The 25,149-nt window shown below is 44.4% G+C and overlaps 1 protein-coding gene across 1 annotated transcript in view; it reads left to right on the top strand.

Moving 5' to 3' along the window:
- TEP1 (telomerase associated protein 1) overlaps positions 1-25,149 on the top strand; it is a 58,191-nt gene that overhangs the window by 22,543 nt on the left and 10,499 nt on the right. The window contains exons 14-42 of the mRNA XM_043984497.1: positions 1,392-1,539; positions 6,605-6,763; positions 7,037-7,117; positions 7,500-7,630; positions 9,235-9,294; positions 10,097-10,255; positions 10,723-10,899; positions 11,318-11,438; positions 12,151-12,275; positions 12,610-12,723; positions 12,847-12,964; positions 13,155-13,349; positions 13,481-13,656; positions 13,923-14,076; positions 14,203-14,382; positions 16,703-16,795; positions 17,110-17,242; positions 17,556-17,706; positions 17,951-18,084; positions 18,369-18,457; positions 18,703-18,817; positions 19,262-19,502; positions 20,978-21,101; positions 22,195-22,319; positions 22,536-22,635; positions 22,930-23,085; positions 23,232-23,444; positions 23,836-23,989; positions 24,096-24,308. Of these exons, the coding sequence (XP_043840432.1) occupies positions 1,392-1,539; positions 6,605-6,763; positions 7,037-7,117; positions 7,500-7,630; positions 9,235-9,294; positions 10,097-10,255; positions 10,723-10,899; positions 11,318-11,438; positions 12,151-12,275; positions 12,610-12,723; positions 12,847-12,964; positions 13,155-13,349; positions 13,481-13,656; positions 13,923-14,076; positions 14,203-14,382; positions 16,703-16,795; positions 17,110-17,242; positions 17,556-17,706; positions 17,951-18,084; positions 18,369-18,457; positions 18,703-18,817; positions 19,262-19,502; positions 20,978-21,101; positions 22,195-22,319; positions 22,536-22,635; positions 22,930-23,085; positions 23,232-23,444; positions 23,836-23,989; positions 24,096-24,308 (4,139 nt within the window). The remainder of the gene's footprint in view (positions 1-1,391; positions 1,540-6,604; positions 6,764-7,036; positions 7,118-7,499; positions 7,631-9,234; positions 9,295-10,096; positions 10,256-10,722; positions 10,900-11,317; positions 11,439-12,150; positions 12,276-12,609; positions 12,724-12,846; positions 12,965-13,154; positions 13,350-13,480; positions 13,657-13,922; positions 14,077-14,202; positions 14,383-16,702; positions 16,796-17,109; positions 17,243-17,555; positions 17,707-17,950; positions 18,085-18,368; positions 18,458-18,702; positions 18,818-19,261; positions 19,503-20,977; positions 21,102-22,194; positions 22,320-22,535; positions 22,636-22,929; positions 23,086-23,231; positions 23,445-23,835; positions 23,990-24,095; positions 24,309-25,149) is intronic.

Below are 25,149 nucleotides of genomic sequence, written 5' to 3'. Positions count from 1 at the left end.
GCTGTACCACCTAGCTGCCCCCAAGCACTACCTTATAATGAGGCTTTTCCTCTCCCTCAAATTTAGCTTATGTTTATTTTGTATATGCCCAAATGTTTACAAGAGGCAGCATATACAAGGCAGATATTTCAGACATCCCACAGTGCTCCTTGGTGCTGCCCAAACCAGATTAAAATATAGTTTGGAAATATTTAATAAATTAAATAAAAATACAACACAACATAGATAATGCTAATTTGTGATTTTCTCAGCCAATATGCAGCCAGCAGAAATCTGTTTCTATTTGAGTTTGATACCACTAGCATAGTAGATGGAGAGCCTCCAGAAGACCTTGGTTCAAATCCTACCTCTTACATCTTCTGTATATGCAACCCTGAGGAAGTCATTGAATCTCTCAGTGTTCCAGGTAGCTCTCAAAAGACTATAAGTTATGGGAAAGGGAGCCAGTCTGCACTGGTAGAGAAATTTCCTCATCAGGAACCCCCTACACTGATGAAATCACACATCAGTCTCACACAGATATACTCACCTGTAATATGTCCTCTCCTCCCACCCCACCTCTTTGCCCCATTTTCCTTTCTTCCCATAGAGGAAGTGCTTGTATCTTTATATCTCAAGTGCTTAGCACAGTGCCTTGAACATAATTGGTGCCTATTGATAAATCTAGGCACCCATTGTGGCTATATTTTGGATGTTGTTCCTCACTGGCTCATTTTCTCAATCTCTGTGGATCTCTGAAGGCCTCTATCAGTCTTTGTCCCAGTTTTGGTTTTCTGTATTATTTCTCAGGTCATTTTGTAACTTGGTTCTATTTGTTTCTGTTTTTTCTCTTCTCCATCTGAATTCTCAATTTTGCCTCTGCCACATTCTCTTAATTTTGTCTAAATAAATGCAATTGTCCTGTTGCCTGAAATGAGCCTTTTAAAGACTAGGTAAACTTGAAGTTAAAATGACCTTGAGTTCAAATGCTGCCTGAGGCAAGTCATTTCACCACCTTAGCTTCCTAATCTGTAAAATGGGGATCATAATAGTACCTATCTCCTAAGGCTGTTGTGAGGATAAAATTGTAAAATGTCGTATAGATGCCGGCTGCTATTATTATTATGGTCCAAGCATATCAGATCACACATGATTTGTGGTAGAAACCTTGGAACAATCCCCTCTTCCCTGTCCATGAAAATGTTTTGGGAGAAGTCGTTAGAGGGAAGGCTGGGAGGGCCTTGGTCAGCCGCTCCTGCCACAGAGGGTAGCTGTTCAGGTGACTAGTCAAAAAGGAGAATGGGACTATGTGTTCTCTGAATGAACCCCTATCTTTCCTCAGGAAAGTAGGGAAATAAACTGGGATATCTTTCTAGGGTTTGGGTTTGGGTTTTTTTGTCCCTCTCCTATAGCCAGTGGGTTCGAGACTGGAAGATGATGAAGCGCTACCAACAGGCCCTGGAAACAGCTATGAACCTATCTGTGCAACACAACTTGCCCCCGTTGCCTGGCCGCACCCTGATTGTCTGTAATCCAGGTCGACCCCAAGATAATAAAAGGGTAAACAAAAAGTGGGGGGGAGGCGAACATAATGGGACTGAGCTAAAATGAGGAGTAGGAAGGGAGACAGGGGGAGCAGCTAGGTGGCACAGTGGATAGAGCACCAGCCCTGGAGTCAGGAGGACCTGAGTTCAAATTTGACCTCAGACATTTGACACTTACTAGCTGTGTGACCCTGGGCAAGTTACTTAATCCCAATTGCCTCATCAAAAAATAAAATAAAATAAAACAAAAGTTTGGACTAATCCAAAGACCTTTCCTGCCCTAAAAGTTGATGTTGCTATTACTAGGCAGCTAGGTGGCGCAGTGGATAGAACACCAGCCCTGGATTCAGAGGCCCAGGATTCAGGAGTACTTGAGTTCAAATCTGACCTCAGACACTTGATACTTACTAGCTGTGTGATCCTGGGCAAGTCAGTTAACCCCAATTGCCTCACCAAAAAAAAAAAAAAAAAAGGATGGGAGACAGGCTGCTGGAGACCCTTAGGAATGTGGTCTACTTTCCTAGACCTGACTGCTCCTAACAAGTATTCCACCAGCAGTCTGTTTGCCCCTTGTTCCTGCATTTTCCAAGGACTTGAGTTCTCTGTCACTAGGTGTGAGGCCTGATCCCCCACTGCTAATAGACAGGAAATCCCTGCTGTGTGTGTTTTCCAGTCTTAAATTTGTTATCCCTATTGGTTTTTTGTTTGTTTTTTTTAGTGAGGCAATTGGGGTTAAGTGACTTGCCCAAGGTCACACAGCTAGTAAGTGTTAAGTGTCTGAGGCTGGATTTGAACTCAGGTACTCCTGACTCCAGGGCCGGTGCTCTATCCTCTGTGCCATCTAGCTGCCCCAGTTATCCCTATTGTTAATAAACAAGTCATGTTGTACATAAAAAGGCACCAAAGCATAGTGCTAGATTTGGAATCAGGAATCATTTGGGTTCAGATCTGACACTAGGTTAGTGACCATGAGTGAGTCATTAGACCTCTCTATATCTTAGTTTTCCTATCTATAAAATGAGGGAGTTCAACCTAATGACCTGTAAAGTCCCTTAGGCTATAATATATAGTATTTTTTACTGTTGTAAAATAGATTTTTATTCATATTTCCTCCAGTATTCCTTCTCTCAGAAAGCCATCCTAAGACAAATATTTTTTTTAACTTTTAAAAAATTTAATTTTATTCATTTTTGGTTACAGTTTAAGTTTCAAACTATCTCCCCCCTTCCTTCTCAACCTGCACTACATAAGGCCTCCCATCCAAGTACTAACCAGGCCCAACCCTGCTTAGCTTCCCAGATCAGACAAGATCGGGCGCGTTCAGGGTGGTATGGCCATAAACCCTGCACTACATAAGGCCAACCATTTGACAGAGATAAGTACACACACACACACACACACACACACACACACACACACACACACACACACACACATATCTCTGTGTATATACATATATATGTATATATATGTTTGTGTATATGTCTATACATGCATACATATCTAAAAGCATACTATGCATGCTTCTATTTCTCAGTTCTTTCTCAGGAGGTGGATACCATCTTCCTTCATAGGTCCTTCATAATTGATTTGAGTATCATACTTAGAATAACTTAGTCATTCACAGATACTCTTCAAATATTGCTGCTCTTACTATATATAATATTCTCTTGGTTCTGCTCATTCTATTCATTATTTCATGCAACTTTTTCTATATTTTTCTAAAATCATTAAATTCATCATTTCTTATAGCACAGTAGTATTCTGTCATAATCCCACACCTATACTTGTTCAGTATTCCCCAAATGATGCCCAATTGATGGGCATCTCCTCAATGTCCAGTTCTTTGCTATCACAAAGAGAGGTGCTAGAAATATTTTAGAACATAAAGGTTCTTTTCCTTTTTCCCTGATCACCTTGGGAGACAAACCTGATAGTGGTATTGCTGGGTCAAAGAGTATACACAGTTTTCTAACTCTGGGCATAATTCTAGATTTTTCTCCAATGTGACTGTATCAGTTCACAGTTCCACCAGCAGTGTATTAGTGTCCCAATTTTTCTACATCCTTTGACAATTTTTTTTAAGAAAAGAAAAATAAATTCAGCAAAATGATGAGTATATTTTTTAAAACCTATTATGTGGAGCATCTTACACCCAAAGAAGTAGGGAGAGGTATCTTTTCAGGTCTCCTTTTTTGGGGCCAATTTTATTCTTTATAATTTCCCAACATTCAGTTTCACTTATTTTGTGGTACTGGTTCTTTCTGTTTTCTTTTCTGTAGTCATTATGTATATTGTTTTACTGGCTCTGATTAATTCACTATACCTCAGTCCATGTAAGTTGTTATGTGTTTCTCTGGATTCATCATATTCCTCCATTTCATTACGTCATTGTAATACCCCATTTCATTCATGCACTCGAGTTTGTGTAGACATTCCCTTATTGATGGACATTTGCTTTTATTTCTAATTCTTTGTTAGCACAAAATTACTCTTTATTTGATAAGTTATTATATGTAAATTTATTATTGGCTACTCTCAACAACATTAAGGTAGGTAGAATAAAGATTCTAGTCTTCCCCCTTATCTCAGTTGTCCTGAAAATCCCCTTACAAGTTTTCTATCACCCTTCCCAACCAGAAATTTGTGCTTGATATTCTGTGTAACTTGTGGTTTCTGACAAATGAAAAACCCAAAAGACAGAGTTTCTGGATAATTAATAATCAATTTATTAATTGGGCTGATTAGTAATCAATAAATTGATGGTCATGGTTTCTCTCAATAACCAAAAATCCTTATTGGAGACACTGAGTACCTTAAACATGTTTTTAGAGAGGAAATGCCTATGACGGGAAAGCAACCCTGTTTGGAGGACATTGAAATGAGGAGGTGTGCTAAAAGTCTTCAGCTACTCCTGCTGAGAATGTGGCTTGATCATGAGCTTCAGCCCACCTCTGGCAATCTAGACAGAGGAATCCATCTCCACTCAGACTACTCTGGATGATTTTCTCTTTCATAAACTGGGTCACCCTAAACTCCAGGGCAAGAACATGGACTTTGTGGCAGCTAGGTGGCGCAGTAGATAAAGCACTAGCCCTGGATTCAAGAGGACCTAAGTTCAAACCTGGCCTCAGATACTTGACACTTACTTGCAGTGTGACCCTGGGCAAGTCACTTAACCCTCATTGGCCCCCCCCCACCCCCTAGGATTAGGGCAATTTTATCTATCAGCCATGTCCTTCAGAGACTGGCTGGCTGACCTACAGGGGCTGGTCCCTGAATGAGGAAATAAAAGGCCTGGATCCTACTTAATAATGGGTTATTAATATAATAGAAAATAATCATTTCTTTCAGGTTGTATTCTAAAGAATCCCCTGAGGGATGTTGCCCTCTTGTTGATACTAAGCATCACATCCTCAAACAACATCCATTGGGAGTTGCGCTCTGTAAGGGCCTAAAATTCTAGCTGCGATGTCTAAAATCTAATGAGTGGTTGCCTTAAATTAGAAGCTTTAGCAAGAGTTTAGACTTTTAAGTATTTATTAAAATGTATTAGAAGTTAGTGAAGAGAGAGAGAGAGGTAGAAAGCAAACGTAATCTAACTATCTCTAAGAGAGCCCAGTATCTGTCTTCCCGCCAAGCCGAGGTCCTGAAATGAAAAGCCTCACTCCTCCCAGAAGCCTCCTGTGAAACAGGAAACAGGGCCACACACACACACACACACACACACACACACACACACACACACAACTCCAAGCTAATTGGTTGGTAGCTCTGATTGATAGGTTCCACGGGTGGTAGACATCACTTCCTGATGCTGATTAGACCTTCAAAACCCCAGAAAGGTCACTTCTGGACGCTAAAGTCACATGGTTTCTTTTCAGGCCAGAGCTTACAATGTCCCTCCCAGCATGGGTTGTCATTCATATTCTCACACTTCCTAACAGGTGCCTGGGGAGAGTAGTTCAAACTTCAGGACCACATGGGAGTATATTTATTTTTCTTTTAATAGAAATTTAGACTTCAGCAGAAATTTACATATATATAGACAGATATAGATATAGATAGATAGGGACAAAGACATAAAAGAAACTAAGAAATATAAGCAAGCATCCTGAAATGCCCTCCATACTGCACAATCCCATATCATAAATGATTGTACAAAGGGTCTGAAACTTCTTTTATTTGCCAAATGCTAGCCCTTCCCCAAAAGCTATGTGTCTTAACTTTTTTTTTTTTGAGACAGTGGGGGTTAAGTTACTTGCCCAGGGTTACACAGCTAGTAAGTGTTAAGTGTTTGAGGCCAGATTTGAACTGAGGTCCTCCTGAATCCAGGGCCAGTGCTCTATCCACTGTGCCACCTAGCTGCCCTTATGTGTCTTAACTTTAACATAGATGTCATATTATCCTAGTTTTCCTGATCCTTTTTGGCTTTCTTGACTGTGTATATACAACATGAATATATCACTTGTTAATGTCTTTAAATGTGAGTTAATTCCATATTATTTGTCAAAATATATAATATTCTCTTTTTCTACTTCTTCTGTTCTTCATCACTTCATAAGTCTTCCTGTGCTTCTTTGAATTCTTCATAGTTACCATTACTTATGGTAGGAGTCTGTTTTTTGTTTTTGTTTTTGTTTTTTTGTGTTTTTTTTAGTGAGGCAATTGGGGTTAAGTGACTTGCCCAGAGTCACACAGCTAGTAAGTGTTAAGTGTCTGAGGCCGGATTTGAACTCAGGTACTCCTGACTCCAGGGCCGGTGCTCTATTCACTGCACCATCTAGCTGCCCCAAAATGGGGGTTAAGTGACTTGTTCAGGGTCACACAGCTAGTAAGTGTCAAGTGTCTGAGGCAGGATTTGTTTTGTTTTGTTTTTGTTTTTTTGTGGGGCAATGGGGGTTAAGTGACTTGCCCAGGGTCACACAGCTAGTAAGTGTTAAGTGTCTGAGGTCGGATTTGAACTCAAGTCCTCCTGAATCCAGGGCCAGTGCTCTATCCACTGCGCCACCTAGCTGCCCGGAGTCTGTTTTTAAAATAGGGAGTTACCCTCCTTTCTACTCCTCTCTCCACTCAAATAGAATCTCCCGAGTCATGCGCTACTATTGGTTGCGATGGTGATGGCCTGTGCTGAGCAGGCTGAGCTATTACTTTATAAAGAGCAAACTTTGAAGAAAGCTGTGGTTAATCCAGAGGAGGGCATCCTGAAGACTGCAACTGAGCTCAAGACACAGATAGAGGTGAGCCTCACTACTCTGATGGGTAGGGTTTGTGGAGGGGAGATCTAGGCAGTCAGGCAAAGGCCTGGGCAACATCTGGATGGGTTGGTACAGGAAGAACAGATAAAGGAAGTGGGACTAAGGATGATCTGAGTAGATGGGCACAAGGATAGATAGATGGATGGCCCTGAAATAGCCTTTGTGGGTAGGAACAGAGAGATAGATATATAGCCAAAGGTAGCCTGAGTGAGCACCCTGCTTAGTCCTCTCTTCCTGTGATCCTGTTTGTCCCAGGACATGTCTGTAGAGACATCTGAATCAATTCATCATCCATTTGCCATTTATATACTGGACATGGTCACAAAGCGGGTGCCGGTGAGTCTAACTCGGAGAAAGTGAACCCTCATCTCCAAATCCCAAACTTCTTAGTTTGTTTTATTGATGCTCCATTTTCTTGACCCTCATTTTAACTCCAGCTCTTTCACATCTCTCCTTTAAACTCAAATATGTGCTGTCATTCAGTATTCCTGTATCAACCCTTCCCTTCCCTTCCCCCTTTCCTTTATGTGCTCCTAAGTAGGGATGTCACTTGCATTATTCTTGAGTCAAAGGAACATATCTTAATTTTCTTCCCAGAAGAGTATCCCCTGATCCCCAAACTCTCTTCTTTATACCTTAGCAGTTCTCCCACATCCCCAGTAAAGCCCCTCAGACTTTTCCTCTCCACTGATATGAGCTCCTACGACTTATTGTACAGATAGACACAATCATCTTTGTTGGTGACACCATGGAGGACAAGGAGTTTATGTCTGCCAAGGAATTCTTCTGGCAGCGTGTGAATCCCAAATGCCTTTTTGTTGGAGTTGATTTAACTGGGAATCATGTTGGGTAAGACTTTCTGTCTATTTTTCCTCGTCACATCCTTCTTTCCATAATCACCTGATGCAAGGAGAAAACAATTTATCATTACTTGCCATAGGTCCTACTGTTCCCAAACAACCTTGCTGTCCACTTGAGTCTTTTCGTGTCTCTTTCCTCTATCCAGTGACCTCCCTCTCCAACTCCCAACCCCTGTCTTCTATCATTGCCCCACCACAGGTTTAAAAATATTTTGTTTTGGTTTTTTCCTGGAGTCTGCATCTTAGTGTTGGACTGTGACTTAGGCCCAGATAATTTCAGCCTCACCTTCTATATCTTCTCCAGCAGTTAGAGAGAAATAGCACCACCCCTGCCTACTCCATTAGCTTGCACTTGGGGATTAGGTTCCCATACTGTGGATACTGCCTCAGGTTCTGGGAGCAACACTGGATTAACTCAGTTTATAGGAGTAACTCTACCTCGAACACTATAGCTCACAAAGGCCCTCCAGTGTACTTCTCGTTAACAATCAGTCAGTAGGGGACAGCTAGGTGGCACAGTGGATTCAGGAGTACCTGAGTTCAAATCCGGCCTCTGATACTTGACACTTACTAGCTGTGTGACCCTGGGCAAGTCACTTAACCCCTATTGCCTGCCCCAAAATTTAAAAAATAAATAAATAAATAGTCAGTAGATTAAATTAGTTCTTCTCTAAGACATTTACTCAAGTTGTATAACAAGAACAGTAGCTATAAATATTTTCCCTCACCAGGGTAAAGTCTCCCAGAAATACATACTATGTCCATTGGAATAGTGGGCTCAGACTTATAGTACAGTGGTATAGCAAAAGAACTCATGACTCCTGGAGATGCTGGGTTTGGGAGAACAATCTTTCTTCATGGCGTACTCACACAGCTTCCCCTAGGTTTATTAGCTTTCCGGGACAGATTGTGCAGTTGGGTGACCAGGGTCTGTTTCTATCTGGCATCTTGAAGCTGCTTTCTCCCTCAGGGGATAACAGTCCTCTCTGGATCTGTGTCTGCCTGGAGTGTGTCACCCCCCCAGATTCCATGTCTCCTACTGGTTCAGTAGCTCCCCTTCAAAGCAGTGTGGCCAGTGTGTAGGGAGAGAGGACAGAAAAATTTTCTCCTTACCTCCTCCATGGAGTCTACTCCACAGGCAGCTCCTATGGTACAAAGTCTCTGAACTCTGAAATTCATCCAGAAGTTAAGCTAGTTAGAGCCAGAGGGATATCAAATTAGTTTTCTGTGCCAATCACATTATTCTCCTCTTGACCCAATCAGAAACCAAAAGACCACAGAATAGACACATCTGATTTACCCATTAAATAACTCCATCTCATATGACTACATTATATCTGACATTAACTGAGCTTGGGGTGAGAAATCCTATGTCTCTTTCCTTCACAGTAGTATTGTAGAAAGCACATTCAGAACTGCATGAGACACCTACCAAAAGAATTAATCCTCTTTGTAACAACCTTGACAAGTTTTCTGCATTGAAGATCTTCATTGATGGGAAACTCACTACCTTCAAGGCAGCCCTTTCTAATTTTGGGTGGTTTTTACTGTTACATTATTTCCTTATCAGTTTCTCTCTTTCCCCCCTTCCAGTTCACTCAGTATAAACCCCAATGATGTCATCCTCACAGGCTGCACCGATGGAATACTGAAGTAAGAGCCTTGGGTATTAGACTGGGGGGAAATGGGTCAAGGGGGATTAGAAAGATTCATGAGGTATTAGTGGACTACACTCCTTTCCCCATCCAAATTAAAGCCCAGCTCCTAATTATAAATTTCTCTATCACTCTCAGCTTTGTCTGAGCTCATCTTTCTTCAGCCTCTTTTTTTGCCCATTTTCTTTCTTCTGAACTCCAACCCCCCCAACATCTCTTAAGTTATTCCCCTTCCCCTCTATCTTTACATTTTAATCAAATGTCCCCTTTGTTTTTAAATTTTTTTTCAAATGCCTCCTTCTTTAAGAAGTACTATGCTGTGCAAACCTGACCACCCATTCATATCATCTCAATTATCACTCCCTCCTATACCTACAACTGCCATTATCTAAAGCAGAGCTTCTTAAACTGTGGATCACAACCCCATATGGAGTCACTCCCTACTGAATGTGGGAGTCACAAAAAATTTGGCAACAGTAAAAAGTTATGTATACCTATTTTATATACCTATATCCTCGGGGTTGTGTAAAAATTTTCCAGGTGAAAAAGGGGTCATGATTGGAAAAAAATTTAAGAAGTTCTGGTCTAAAGAATGAGTCTGTTGATGACCATGCATGGTCTGATACTCTGATGCTCTTTTAAGCCAGGACCAATAGGCTGTGTGCTGTTCATCTGCTTCACAGTCCTTCCTTGGATCCTTATTGATCCCCTGATCAATGGGAAATTCATCTAGTACTCTGATTCTTATCCTTTCCCTCCATCCTTTTGGCTATAGTTGATCTTATTGCTATGTGTCTTAGATTTATTTCAGAGCGTGGGATGTCTCGTCTCCTGGAACATGTGGACCAAATGGATAAGATATTCAAGATCCCATCCCAGAAAGGGGAGGTACAAACTCCACCTGACAGGCCCTTAGAAGAGAGGGTACCAGGACCCCTGGCCCCTCTTCCCCAGCATAGGTTAGTCTTGGTAAGATGAATTGGGAGAACCAAGAAAGCAGATGGGCTCTGGTACATGAAGGGATCTTTGGAAGTGATACTTTTTCCATACACAGTCATGGCTCCTTATTTCTGGGTAGGGGTTAAGCCCTTCTGTGAGGTCCAGGAGTAAGGTTCCTATCAGGAACCTCTTTCTACCCATACTACAAATCTCTGCAGAGAGTTATATGAAATATAGAAAAAGCAATAAATACTGGGAGGGACAGGTGAGATTTACAGCCTATGTTTTTAAAGCCAAGACTATGGACAGGTGATTTCCAAAAGAACTGTTCTCTGGCTTCTTTTATACACAGTAAGTGATATCTCAGGGTCCCAAGTCTACTTCTGACTAAGACTAGGCTAGGGCCCTAGCAGCGCCTTTGGGATTTGGGTGTGGGATGATCTCTAAGCTGAGCCATGCTGAACCCTGTGCCCTTCTCTGCTTCCAGCTGGCGCAGTGTCCGTATTTTCATTTCATCTACTTTCCGGGATATGCACGGGGAACGGGACTTGTTGCTACGCTCAGTGCTACCTGCCTTGCAGGCCCGTGCAGCCCCCCACCGCATCAATATACGTGGCATTGACCTGCGCTGGGGAGTTACTGAGGAGGAGACCCGAAAAGACAGGTGTGTGCAGTAGGGTAAGGGAAATGGATAAGTGATGTGATCTTGGAATACCAGGCTGCTGAGGGGTTTTGGAAGAGACCTACATTAATACAGAGGTGGATGATTGGAAAAGGTGGGAGTTATAGGGTGAGGGCATGAGAGTTTTAGGGTGTTTTGGAGTTGGTACATGTAGATATATGAGACAAAACAAGTATGGTAGAGGTTTGGGGGTATTGGAAAAAATGTGGGTGCTCTTATCTAGTCTTATCTGTTATTTGACTCCAAAGTTGCCATCCCACAATTAGTCCTCTCCCTACCTCATTTCTTCCCTGTAACTGATGGTGCTTGTTCCATAGCCATCATTCAACACCATTATTCCCCATATATGATACTACTTATCTGTAATAATTCTCCTTCTCTTTCCCTTTTTTCTCTGTAGACAATTGGAGCTCTGCTTAGGGGAGGTGGAAAATTCTCAACTCTTTTTGGGGATCCTGGGCTCCCGCTACGGCTTTGTTCCTCCCAACTACAGCCTCCCTGACTATCCACACTTCCGTTGGGTGAGAAAGGGGAGGGCATGTGGAAGGAACCAAGAATAGGGGATTTGTGGCTAGGGGGAGGGGTCGGGTCTGGTAAGACTCATAGTTTCACAGAGAGAGTTAGAAGGGACCACAGAGGTCCAACTCCCTCATTTTTACAGATGAGGAAATGGAAATGAGTTGATTTAAATTACTTGTCTAAGGTGTTGGTAGTAAGTGGCAGAGTCTGAACTTGAACCCAGGTCTTTTGATTTTGAGACCCAGCACTCTGTTCCCTCTCCTGAGGATTTTGGAGAGGTGATAGGAAACTAAGACGAGGATAAAGGACATATTTGAGAAGGGAGAAGATATTAGAATAAGAATTTCCGGGGCAGCTAGTGGCACGGTGGATAGAGCACTGGCCCAGGAGCCAGGAGGACCTGAGTTCAAACCTGGCCTCAGACACATGACACTTACTAGCTGTGTGACCCTGGGCAAGTCACTTAACCCCAATTGCCTCACAAAAGAAAAAAAGAAAGAAAGAAAAAAAGAATAAGAATTTCCTCTTGAGAATTATGTGTCCACTGGCTGGACAAGATTAGACCCAATAGGGAGGGTCTATTGATGTTTTTTATTTACCCTCCATAAAAGAAGATGCATTAAAGAGATATGGGAACCCTCTAGACTCTAAAATAAGGCGTTGAGAAAGCATCCATTGGCCCAGAATGGAGTCTTCTCTCTTTTCATCTCTCAGGCAAAGGATTATCCATCTGGCCGTTCTGTGACTGAGATGGAAGTGATGCAATTTTTAAGTCGAGGTTCCCGCCACCAGTGTTTCTCCCCAGCTCTCATCTACCTAAGAGACTCTAGCTTCCTCAGGTACCTTGTCTGCTTCCCATGGGACTCAGCTTCACAGAAGCCCTATGCCTCATTCTTTGGGTACTACCCCTTCCCTCCCACCTTACAGCATTCCCTGAATACGGGACTCTGTTGCCTTCTGATCACCCCATAACATCCCTGACTGTGATGCTAGAAAAATGAACAGAAAGTCAGGAAGAGCACATGGCTTCTCTTTGTAGGCTGAGGATAGCCTCAGATTAGTAGACAGCATATTTCAAAACATGGTGGTATTCCATGGGATCCCCATTCTCTCTGGTGGGAATCTGGGTTGTAGTCCAACAATTTAGGGTGGGACGTGTCTCTTGTTGGCCAGTTCTGTGCCAGATGCCTGGAAAATTGACTTTGCCTCTGAGTCAGAAGAAGCTGCAGAGAAAATCTCAGAATTGAAGAGCTACCTGGACAAACAGGAGGGTGTCACCTGCCACAGGTAAGATAGGAGAGGCAGCATCTAATGTAGATTGGGGGTGGGGAGTAGAGAAGGCCTGCCATGAGGGCGGTATAGAGGAAGGGTTGGGGATTAGTCTCTGAGTGTTGCTCCTTCTGCCTCTAGGTACTCATGTGTGTGGGGTGGGGTGGCAGCAGGCCGTCCATATGTGAAGGGCCTGGAAGAGTTTGGGCAGATGGTGTTCCAGCATGTGTGGGAGCTGCTCCAGAGACTCTATCTACAGGTCAGTGAGGCTCACTGGGAGGGGCCTGAGGGGTAGCACTGACAGGACAAACAATATGCGCATTGTGGTATTGAAGAGGTTTATAGCAAGTGATTTATAGGCTGGGATAGGGGAGCCATGGAACAGACTCTAGGGATGGAGAACAGCTATGCCCTTCACCTTGAGATGGTTCTCTCCATGTGCATCCTAGCTAGAGTCAGGACTGGAAGACTCCGAATCCAATCAGAATGATGACACTGTGCAGTCAGCCTTTCAGCAGCTCCGGTGTCCACCTAGTCCAGCTCGGCCCAGCCTCCTGAAGGACACTGTCCAGCAGCTCCAACAACGCAGTGGTAGTCTGTGCCTAGTGACTGGGGAAGCTGGACAGGGCAAGACAGCTTTTCTGGTACAGATGGGGTTGAGGATGGGTGGAAGGAGGGTGATGGGTGTTGTGTATGCTGGAGCAAGAGAATGGAAGGAAGCAAAAGTCTTGAGGATAAGTCCTTGGCTATAGCTTCTCCTCTCCTACCTCCACAGTCGTCCCTGGTATCAGCCTTACAGGCTCCCGGTGAGGTCACCAAGGGCTTCCAAGTATTCTTCCACTTCGTTGGAGCCCGTCCTGATCAAAGCTATGTTCTCACCTTGCTCAGATGCCTCTGTACTTACCTGAACCAACAGCTGCAGTGTTCCGTGCCTCTCCCAACTACCTACCGGTAAGCATCCCTCTTAAGCATTTCTCCCCCTTAAGGTACCATAGGATCTTCGATTTAGAAGCACAGGAAACATTAAAGGTCATCCAGCAGCCTCATTATATAGATTTGGAAACTGAAGTCCCAAGATGTTAAGTGACTTGTTCCATGTGGCACAGTTGGGGAATTGAACTCGGGTCCAGAATTCTTTCCCTTAGGAATAGGAGGCTGCCATCTCTCCCTGCACACTGCACTCAGGTACCCTGATATCTTCTCCCTCCCACATGCAGGGGACTGGTGTGGGAGCTACAGACCCTGCTTCCCAAATCTGCTCAGTCGCTATGCTCTGGCCAGACTCTGGTGCTGGTAATTGATGGAGCTGACCAGCTAGTGGACCAAAGTGGTCAACTGATCTCAGATTGGATTCCAAAGATCCTGCCTCAGGTATGTGCTGTTGATCAGGGAAGTTAACAGATGAAATAAGTAGAGGAATTTGGGGGTGATTTTGCATGGCTATAGGCTGCAAGGACCATCTACCACCTCACTCTCTTTTTCTCTCATCTCCCAAAGAAAGTCCACCTAGTCATGAGTATGTCAGCAAGCACAGGATTGGGAGATATCCTTCAATGTCGCCGAGATGCTCACATCGTGGCCTTAAAATCCCTGGAACCCACAGCACGAGCCCAGTTGGTGAGGCAGGAGTTGGCCCTGTATGGAAAGCGGCTGGAGGAGACACCCTTCAATAATCAGGTTGGGAGCAGGGAGCTTTTGGAATAATGTGATGAGTATGAAGGGAGCCTGGGGCCTAGTATAAGAGTGAGGTCATGTGAATATAGTGATAGATTTTGAGGACCAGAACAATGGTGACCTTTTCTTAGTAATCCAGGCCTAAAGATGGGTTATTTTCAGGTAGGTTGAAGTAATTGAAAAGGAAAAATTGAACACATTCCACAATTTAGCAGCAGTCGCTCTCAAAATAAGTAATTTTGTGACAAACTAACCAATAAACCCCAGGGAAGAAAGGAACAGGCAACATGCAGAACTTTTTTTCCAAATAGGGTTTATAGACCAATATTCTTTGTAGCCAGCAGAGGTCTTGGGAGATGTATTGACAGGATTAGACTACTGTGATTCTTACAGGTTTCTCTTTTGAGTAGTACAGAGGCCTACTGTCCCTCATCAGCTAGTTAGGGTAGAGGCTCCCAGGTTGTTTATTTAGGTTGCAGCACCAAAGATTTCCCTTTTTGTACTCAAAGGGTTTCATCTATGAAGTGTCAGTGAAGTTTCAGTTTTTGAGTTCCTAGGGATTCTGGGTCAGTGATTGGCTATACGGGATGGCATTGCATGAGAAGGGTAATCTTTCTTAACTCTTTTCAGGATGTGGAAGTCTGTTATTTTAAGGAACTAAAGTTTTACAAAAGAAACTACTTGATTAGATCAGCATTACACTTATTTTTGGAAACATCAGTTTCAGGGTACAAATAAAAAAATAGTGGCTGGCAAAAACTTGTATAGGTAAGCAGGAGAATAAACTGTTAGTATGGATTCCTAACGCATTATCTTTACAGATATCATCCCTTCATAATCAATTCCCACCTGTGCCCTCTGACTAAATTTATTTCTGTCATCTGCCCTAATACTGAAAAATTTCTTATGAGTTAGACATATCAACATAACACATTATCGTAATGAGTTTTCTTTATTTCTTTATTTCTTTTCTTTTTTTTTTTGCGGGGCAGTGGGGGTTAAGTGACTTGCCCAGGGTCACACAGCTAGTAAGTGTCAAGTGTCTGAGGCTGGATTTGAACTCAAGAACTCCTGAATCCAGGGCCAGTGCTTTATCCACTGCGCCACCTAGCTGCCCCCTCTTTATTTCTAAATAACCTTGATAGCTACAAAGGGAAATAACACTGAGGCATATTCTTTGGTGAAGCTGAGTTGGTCAATAAGCATTTATTAAGCATCTACCATGTGCCAGGCACTCAGTCAATAAGGATATAACAAATGCCTGCTATGTATCAGGCTTTGTGCAAAGCACTGGGGATACAAAGAAATACAAAAGATAAATCTCTGCTCTCAAGACACTTACAGTCTAATGGGGGACTCAACTTGCAAACAACTATGTATCAGCAAGGTATACACAGGATAAATTGAAGATAATCAACAGAGGAAAGGCACCAGCATTAGCAGGGAACAGAAACAGCTTCTTGTAGAAGATGGGATTTTAGCTGGGCCTTCAAGAAAGGGGCTACACAACTTTCCTTAGATATATTTTTTAGTAACTTCATTAAAAAAAAGATAGCGGGGGCAGCTGGGTGGCCCTGGATTCAGGAGTACCTGAGTTCAAATCCGGCCTCAGACACTTGACACTTACTAGCTGTGTGACCCCGGGCAAGTCACTTAACCCCCATTGTCCCGCCAAAAAAAGATAGCATTTTCAGTTTTAGAAATCCTAAATAGCAGACCTCAGGGAAAGGAGCATAAGAATAACAAATCAGAAATGACAACATGTATTGCAGCAGCAGTCATGGTTTAGTTGACCCTAGTGCAAGGACAAAGAACTACTTCAACTCAGTAGCTTTGTCTCAGGTTACTAAGTGGTCTCGTTATGTCCTTATCTGAACAATTCCAACACTGAGGAAGAGCCAAGATGGCAGAGGAAAAGCAGTAACTTTCCGGACCTCTCCCCACGACCCTTCCAAATAGCTTCAAATAATACCATAAGAAAATTCTTGGAGCATCAGAACCCACAAATGGACGGGGTGAGAACATTTTCCAGCCAACAGCCAACACTGAGAAGTGACTCTAAGCCCTCGACCATTATGCCTCCACTGCCCAACCGGCTAGACTTTTAGGCAGTAAGGAAGATGCTAGGCAGACTGGTGTGATGTGTGGTAGTGAGATAGTCCCATAGCTTAACATCCTAGAAACAGTAACTGAAAGGAGAGATCTCTCTTTGCAGAGTAGTCTGCATTGTGGTGGAAGGGATGTGGGAAGAGTGGAGTTTAGGGTGACCAGGAAGAGAGGTCTTAGTCCTTCCTCCTCATCAATTTCACCCCCATCTCTCTAGATGCGGCTGTTGCTGGTAAAGCGAGGGTCAGCTCTGCCTCTTTACTTGCGCCTGGCCACTGATCACCTTCGTCTCTTCATACTATATGAGCAGGTCAGGTGGGGGGATAATTCCCTTTTCCTCTGTCTTTCATTTCCAATGCCATTGTTTCCCCTTCACTCCACTTCTAGTAGTGCATTCTCATCTTCTGACTTTTATTCCCTCATTCCCAACCATTCATCTACACTATTTCCTTCATCTATTTCCTTTCTTATCCCTTAACCCTCTACTCTCATCCCCCATTTTCTTGTATCTCCATTCCCCTTTTATATCCTTTCTGCTTTCCAAGTTCTTTCCTAACTCCCATCCTTCCCGAATCACCTACATCACATTGACAACCATCTTCTGACCCCTGGACTCTTTCCTAGATGTCTGAGAAACTTCGGACATTACCAGCCACGGTGCCCTTGCTACTACAGCACATGCTAGGCATCCTGGAGCAGGAGCATGGCTCTGATGTTTTGCCTCTTGCCTTAGCTGCCCTCCATGTCACACGCAGTGGTCAGTCCTCAGGGACAGGATGAATGAGGGAGGTGCATGGGGGAAGGGTAGTTTGGGACTCAGCCCATGGCACTACTAAGAATTAAGTGACCATGGTGCAGTTGGAAATGGGAGGGGGGAAACAAGATTAGGGTGAAGTTTGAAATGGGGGTGGTCTCCTCAGGGGATTTGGGGAGGGTTCTCTTGGTAGGCTCAGTGAGAGAGTTGAAGCACTATAGGAGTTGGTAATAGATGAATGGGGACACTGGGATTTAGTAAAGGACTAGGGATACCATGGGGATGGTAAGAGACTCAAGGGTACACTGGATTGCAGGTCTAACATTGGACCAGTTTCATGGGGTGATAAGTACGTGGCGGGCACTACCCTTGGAGACTACAGGTTGGGCAGAAGCTATGGCTGCTAGAAACAAAGGAGACCCTTATCCTATGGGTTCCTTTACCTACCTTGTCCGGAGTCTGCGCAGGTAATGGATGCCCTTGCCAACTCAAACCATGCCTACTGCTCTTGGTTTCATTTGCACCTCATCCCATCTAAGAGATCTCCTGCAAACCACTCTGACTTCAGTCCCAAGCTGCTTTTCTGCCAGGATAGGGTGAAACTCAGTTTTACATAAAAGGTTTCCTCCAGTGTGAGGTGTTGCAGGTTCCCTGTGGGTTGGTCAAAATCTTCACTGTTTGTCTCCTACCTCTGCTCCCTGCCATGGCCAGCTTGCTGGGAGAAGGTTCTCTGGAACTTCCTGGAGCACGACTGCGCCTTCCTCCTGGGCCCCTAAATTCAGCAGCTGAACTGCGCTATAAGAGGAGACCTGGACTGAAGAACACAGCACATGTCCTCATTGCAGGTGATCAGAGCGGAGCAGTCAAAATAGGGCCCTGAATAAGAGCAGTCTTGACCTGGGATCATATACTAGGTTAAATCATATACCCCATGGGGCCTCTGATCAAATCCCCTTCTTTCCAGGCTCTAAGTGGGTAGAATAGAGATTTCTCATGCCCTAAGGGAAATTAGCCAGAGGATGCTAAGGAGCTCACTGCCCAGGGGCATAAGGAGCAGCTACAGGTGCTGATTTCCAGTCTCTGTCCTCTCTCTAACTTCCTGGCTATTGCTACCATCTGCCCCCTACAGTTCAGCTCTGGAGGATGTGTGACCCCGATGCCTCGGGTACCTTCCGTAACTGCCACGCTGAGGCCCTTAATGACCTGCCCTACCACCTGGTAAAGCCATTTCCCCCACTTCTGTGCAAATCCTCTAGACCTTTCTGATTCCCTAGGATCTTCCCAAATCCCTGAATTTCCCACTTATCTTACTTTTCCTCCCTCTACTACCCTGTGAGTTCACTATCCTGATTCCTTTTTCTGAACCAAGGTCTCAGCTGAGTAAACGTTGTTCTTTTTTTTTTTTTTTTTTTTACCATATCTGTTGCTAATATCTATCCATGATCTTGATTGGCATTCCCCAGGTACAGAGTGGGAACCATTCCCTGCTTGCTTCCCTGCTTACCAACATCAATGTTATGGCTGCCTACCTGGAACTGGGCCTACTCTCCCAGCTGGGGGAGGCCCATGCCCTCTATGGTAAGTTAAAAGGGCCCAAGAACTGGATCCCCTAGGGACATAAAAAATAGAACGATCTTCCATCTTCTTTCTTCCACATCAGAAGAGCCATTAGATTCCTTGAAGGAAGGGACTGTCTTTTGCCTCTTTTGGTATCCCTAGAGCTTAGGACGTAGTAGGTGCTTAACAAATGTTTACTTCTCGATTCAATGATTATTGGATGGGGAGGGGTCTGGGCTTGGGGATGCTGCCAAGAGCAATAAGCACTGGGAAGGACAGGTAGGGTTTATTTTCCACAGATAAAACTCAAGGCCACAAAGAGATCTTCTAAAGAGGCCTACCCCCTTCTTGATATATTTGATAGTCTAGGCTGCTGCCTTTTCTCTTTGGTTCTGGATATGGTGGGGGCAGGTAGTGACTGTCCAATGAATTCTTGTTCCCTTGACTTTCCTTTCCCTCGGATAGCATCTTCTGTCCCTGTGGATGAGCTAACACCCTCTGAGCCAGATGTTGCCACATTCCACACATTCCTAAAGCAGCAATACAAGCTCCTCACCCAGTACCCAGCACTCCTGGCCCAGCAGGCAACCAACCAGCCCTCTGACTCACCCATCTGCCAGCAAGTTCCAAAGCTTGCCCAGCAATGGTTCTCTCAGCCCATCTTGCGCTGGCTCAACAAGCCCGAGTCCATGGGAGCTCAGCAAAGGTATCACTTCCATTGCTCCATGTATCTCTTCTGGGCCAGTTATTTTCAAGTGGCAGGCCTGGAAGGGTGGAGACAGTCCAGAATTAGAGGTAACCAGGATGGAAGATTAGGGGGCATGCAAACCAAGGTCCTGAATGGGATAGCACTGAGGTAATTGGTCATAGAGCTGATGATGAAGAAGGAACCCAGGATAGGCAACAGGTGGTTAGTACTCTGGATCTAGTGGGAAAGGTAGTGAGTGAAGAATAGATTCATTGGAAGAAATGGCACATGAGGAACTTATAGTTGGAGAAACCTCAGAGCTGCAAGAGTGCCTCCTAATAATGAAATACAATGTGTGATCACGTTGGTGCCTAATGAATTTGGAGCAAACATGGACGTCTGGGGAGGAGCCGATCACCTCCCTGAGGACAGGGACCACTTTGTTTTCATATCCCTGGAGCCTTGCAAATATGCCCAGCATATGCTTCTTGTTAAAATTAAAAGACATTTATCAAGAGCTTACTCTGTGCCAGGCACTGTCCCAAGTCCTAGGGATACAAAAAAAAGGCAAAAAATAGTTGCCTTCTCTCTCTTCACTCTCCCCAAGGAACTTGCATCCTAATGGGGGCAACAACATTTAAAGTAATAGGTACATATGAGAAAGCTCACACTACGGGAGGGCTTTAAACTTTATTATATAAGGTTTATCATTTCATTTGATCCTCATAACAACCCTCTAGGTGGGCTACCACATGGTTCTCAAAGGCATTGAGGAATTAATTAAGATAGGCAAGGAACCTAAAGGTGAGAGTGTCAAATGGCATTGTGGATGCTCATGTTATAGGAGATGTATTGGAGAGTGAGGACTTGAGTTAGGGGCTGGAGTCTTTTAAGATGGTGGGAATAGGTGGGTGGTTGAGGCACAGAACAATGGTGACTAAGATTTTAAAAGGAGGTAGCATAGCTAGAGGCCCCGTAATTCAAATGATGATTCATGGAGAGTGGGGCAATGATATTGGGAAGGGGGAAGGCTTAAGCCCCTGCCTCATCCATTGAATCTGGGGAGATGGGAAAGGGAGAGGGACAGGGGTCTTGAAAGTCATGTAGTAGAGGGAAGTGGGGGGGGGGAGAAGAATTAACTGAGGAATACTTTAGAGATGGGAAGAGAGGGTACTCTGGAATAACAAAGGTATTCATATTTACATAATAGATAAGAGAGACAAACCCAATCATTGAGGAAAAAAGGGTGTGAGTTCTTTAGTTTTATTTCCATATTTGTAGATTTCCATAGTGGTACATATTAGAGCATTCTACTCATTCTCCTTCCCTTTTCCCCTCTCCCTTTTTTCCTTTCCCTTTGCCTCCTCCCCATATCCATCTTGGTTTCCTCCTTCTCCCTCTTTTCCCTCCTCCCTCTCCATCTTCCCTCACTTCTTTCTTTTTCCATTTTCTCCTCTAACTTGTACCTCCCTTTCTCACACTTCCTTTTGTAGTTCCAGCCTGTCTCTGGCACTTCCCTCGACTCCTACAGCTGTGGGTCTTTCCCCCAATGGACAACGGGCGGTGGTGGCTACCGCCAGTGGGATTGTTCACCTGTTGGACACATGTACCTGGCAGGTAGGAGACCAATGGGAGGGAGTGAAGAAGTTGGAGGAAGAGCAAGAGTCCTTCAGGATGGCTCAATAGCCTGCCCGTATAGACCAAGTGACAACCAAATTCATCTTGGGATGATGTCACTTCTGCCTTTTCAACTGATTCATCCCTCAAATCCTGAAGACCAGGGGACAAGGACTTCTTAGAATAATTCATCAGTCAATGAAAGTGATTGAGCAAGTGTTAAAGACTATTAAAAGGCTGCAGAGAGATTCCAAGGAGAGTAAGATATGGGCCCTGAATTCCAGGACCTTATGAAGGATAGTATAGGACCATAAAAAAGATGATGACTAGTACCATATGACAATATAGCAAAGATGTAGAATTTCAGCATTATGTGGTTTTCCTTTTACTGATGCAGATTGTGACTTTGTGCCTTCTTAGTGTATTTTTGATACTCTTTCCTTTTTTTAGATCACTGTCACTTTCCAGTGAATCCTTCACTTCTCCAAGACCCCCCACAAACACACACCCCATAGTCTCAGATCTAATAAAACTCTGTAAATATTCTTCCTGAATTACCATGGCCTATCACTGCATTGCATTCTTGATGATGAGCTGCTCCAAACTTAACTAGGGTAGTCCTTAGAGGATTCAAATTAATTAAAATGCATATTTGTCAAGTGTCCATTATATTCCGGGCATATACAACTGTCAGTGAATCTGTTTTTGAAGTGCTAATATGATAGGACCTGCTTGGGTGAAAATGACTTTGACATGTTGAGGGGACAGTGAGTAAATCTGGCTGGGTGGAGTAGAGGACTTACATAAGTAAGGAGAGAAGGCTGGCAAGGTAGGTCAGGCCTGGGGTCCTGGTTCAGAGTTTTTCATGACCACTATAACTTTAGAGAAGATCCAAGGTCCTTGGAAAGAGGAGTGATCTAGGACTGGGCTGAGCATCCTTTCTTCAAAAAAGTTATCTGAGTACAGAGGAGCTCAGACTGCCCTGGGGTTAGGAAGGTACTATGTTTTCTCATACCTTTTTGGGTTGGGATCAGAAGTCAGGAACGTGAGAGAATGAGAGTATGAGCTAAACAGAGCTTCGCTGTATCCACAGGAGGAGAAGTCCATAGTGAGTGGCTGTGATGGAATCTCTTCTTGTTTATTCCCCTCGAATACCACTCTCTTCCTCACAGCCATGGATGGTCTCCTGGAGCTCTGGGACCTCCAGGGTGGTTGGCGGTAAGACCTTCAATTTCCCCAGAGACCAGCCTTGATCCTTACCAGTATAATCTCCCTCACTCTTGGTCCTTCCTTCTCTAAGGTTGAGGTTGCAATCACCTGATGATTGATAGTGGGAGGGTGACAGGGGTTAGAGGGAGAGAAGCAGTAGAGCCAGAGAGCTCACTGAGGGAGGGGAGGAGGTCCACAGGCCTGACTTGAGTTTCCTGGTCTCAGTGTTTTCCAAACCAGAGCCCACCAGCTCCAGATCACTGACTGCTGCCTGAACCCTGATCGCCGGCTACTGGCCACCGTGTCCCTAGATAGATATCTCAAGGTAAAGTTGTGGACCTAGGGTTGGACATAAAAGAAGACATAGTTGTCATAAGGGATAACAAACTGACTAAGAGAGAGCCCTATAGAGCTGATTCAGAATAAATTGCTTTTCCTCAGTCAGAGCCAGCAGGCTGCCATCTGACTTGATGGGAGGGGATCCCAATTGCAAGGAGGCAAGGGATTGGATAAAATGATGTTTGGATCCTCTGAGAGCTCAAATTAGGAAAGTGTGTCTGGATGTGGGGACCTCAGGACCTAGTACATTGTCCCTAATGTCTGTCCTCCCTGTCTGCAGCTGTGGGACACCATTAATGGAAAGCTGGATGCCCAGCACTTGTCCCAGAAGCCCCTGAACTGTGTTGCCTTTCACCCTGAGGGACAGGTGATCATCACAGGAAACTGGGCTGGGCGCCTAAGTGTCCTACGAGTGGACAGCCTCAAAGTGACCATGGTGAGAAAGAATAAATTACAGTGGAGATAGAAGAAGGAAGGACCAGTATGGGTGGGGAAGAATGTATTTGAAGGCTTGGCATATTGAAGGGGTGGGGTAGAAAGTGTTCTTATGATGTCCTCTTTTCTTTCCTCCTAACCTTGTAGGAGCTGGGGGAACCAGGGTCCTCAGTCCATACTGTGACATTTGCCCCTCCTGGGTCAGTCTTGGCTGCCAGCCGTCTGGATGGGACTGTTGAACTGTGGGCTTGGCAGAAGGGAGCACGCCTAGCTACCTTCCCTGCCCACCAAGGATATGTTGCTTCTGCTCTTTTCCTAAAATCTGGACGCCAGCTGCTAACTGCTGGAGAGGATGGCAAGGTCAGCCCGGGGTTGGCCGAGATGGAGGGTCAGAGAGAGGAGAGCCCCTACGAGGGATAGCTGATTTTTCTGTGGGCCTTGGGGGTATTGGGGAGGCAAAGTGGGGGCTTTGTGTCTGTCTTTACTGGGGAAGAGTCTCTGTAATTTTAGTAGGAGAACCTCTGTGGAGATGTATCCCTGGGGAGACAGATTTAGAAGAGTGCCTCTGTTGGAGAAAGTGACTCAGGAGAAATGGAATCTTGGGCAAGGGCAGGGTTTGTTCTAAGTGGGTGCCCAATATTTGGTAACTTTTGTGTTGAGAGCCTCTGAATTTCCGATCACTAGGTGTGAGGAGCAGCTTTCTTTGTGTATTGGATAATCTGTTGGTTTCACTTTTTACATTGGGCTACAGGTACAGGTGTGGTCAGGATTCCTGGGCCGGCCCAAGGGGGCTTTAGGCTCCTTGCCCCTCTCACCTGCCCTCTCTGTGGCAATCAGTCCAGATAGGTCTTATGTGGCTGTTGGTTACCGCACAAATGGCATCAGAATCTACGGTATCTCTTCAGGTATTGGCATTTGGGGTAGCAAGAGAAATAAATGGGGGAAGGACATAGGAGCCTGGGTAGCAGTCAAACCTTGGACCCCCCTCTAAACTGCTCTCTCTTTGTCCAGGTACTGAGGAGCATCAGTGCCCAGTGTCAGACGTGGCAGTATCTGCACTAGCCTGGTTGAACCACAAGATCCTGGTGAGTGGCAGAGAAGATGGGACTCTTTGGTGCTGGGTGCTTGGAGATGTAGCTCCCCGCTGTCTCTGGCTTCTACCTGCACATCAGAAGGCTATATTGGGTCTGGCTACCTCCCAGGAACTCTTTGCCTCTGCCTCAGGTAAGCCAAAGGAATGGGCAGAGGAAATGTTCATGGGCCAGGCATATGATATCTGGAATAGGAGTGGATGTGAGGGCCAGTCCAATCCTGGAGACCTAGTCTTAGTCCCCATAAATCAGGTAGACTTATGCAGATAGGAAGAGTTAATTAGCTTTGGGAAGGAGAGTTCTTTTTCTTTTTAAATTTTTATAGGGGCAGCTAGGTGGCGCAGTGGATAAAGTGCTGGCCCTCAATTCAGGAGGACCTGAGTTCAAATGCGGCCTCAGACACTTAACACTTACTAGCTGTGTGACCCTGGGCAAGTCACTCAACCCCAATTGCCTCACCAAAACAAAAACAAAAACAAAAACAAAAACAAAAACAAAAACAAACATTTTTCTTGATAGTTTTGAGTTCCAAATTCTACCTCTCTTTCCCTCCCTCCCCACCCCTTTCCCTGAGGCAGTAAGCAATCAGATATAGGTAATACATGTGCAATTATGTAAACTATTACTTTGTTAGTCAAGAGAGAGCTCTTCTAAGGTGAGAGGGGAAAAAGAGAGGACACTGCAGTCAAGATGCAGGTATAGGAGGCACGTCATACACTATGGCCTCATTCATTTCAGTGGAGGAGAGGCACTGTCATCTGCTAAGAATAGAAAGATGTTGAGAGTTGGCACTGGGAGTTTGGGGATAAACTTGGAAAGAGTCACGGTAGCATCAATGACTGAAGAATTGCAAAGTTGTGATGAGGATCAAGTTGAAGTGGGGCAGCATCAACATTGATAGGGGCTAGATGGGCCTAACGTAACACATTCACATCACTTATTCAATTCAACATATTTATTAAATACCTTCTGTC

The sequence above is a fragment of the Dromiciops gliroides genome, chromosome 2 (assembly GCF_019393635.1).
Source record: "Dromiciops gliroides isolate mDroGli1 chromosome 2, mDroGli1.pri, whole genome shotgun sequence".
NCBI lineage: Eukaryota > Metazoa > Chordata > Mammalia > Microbiotheria > Microbiotheriidae > Dromiciops > Dromiciops gliroides.
This window is presented reverse-complemented; position numbering and strand designations above follow the sequence as displayed.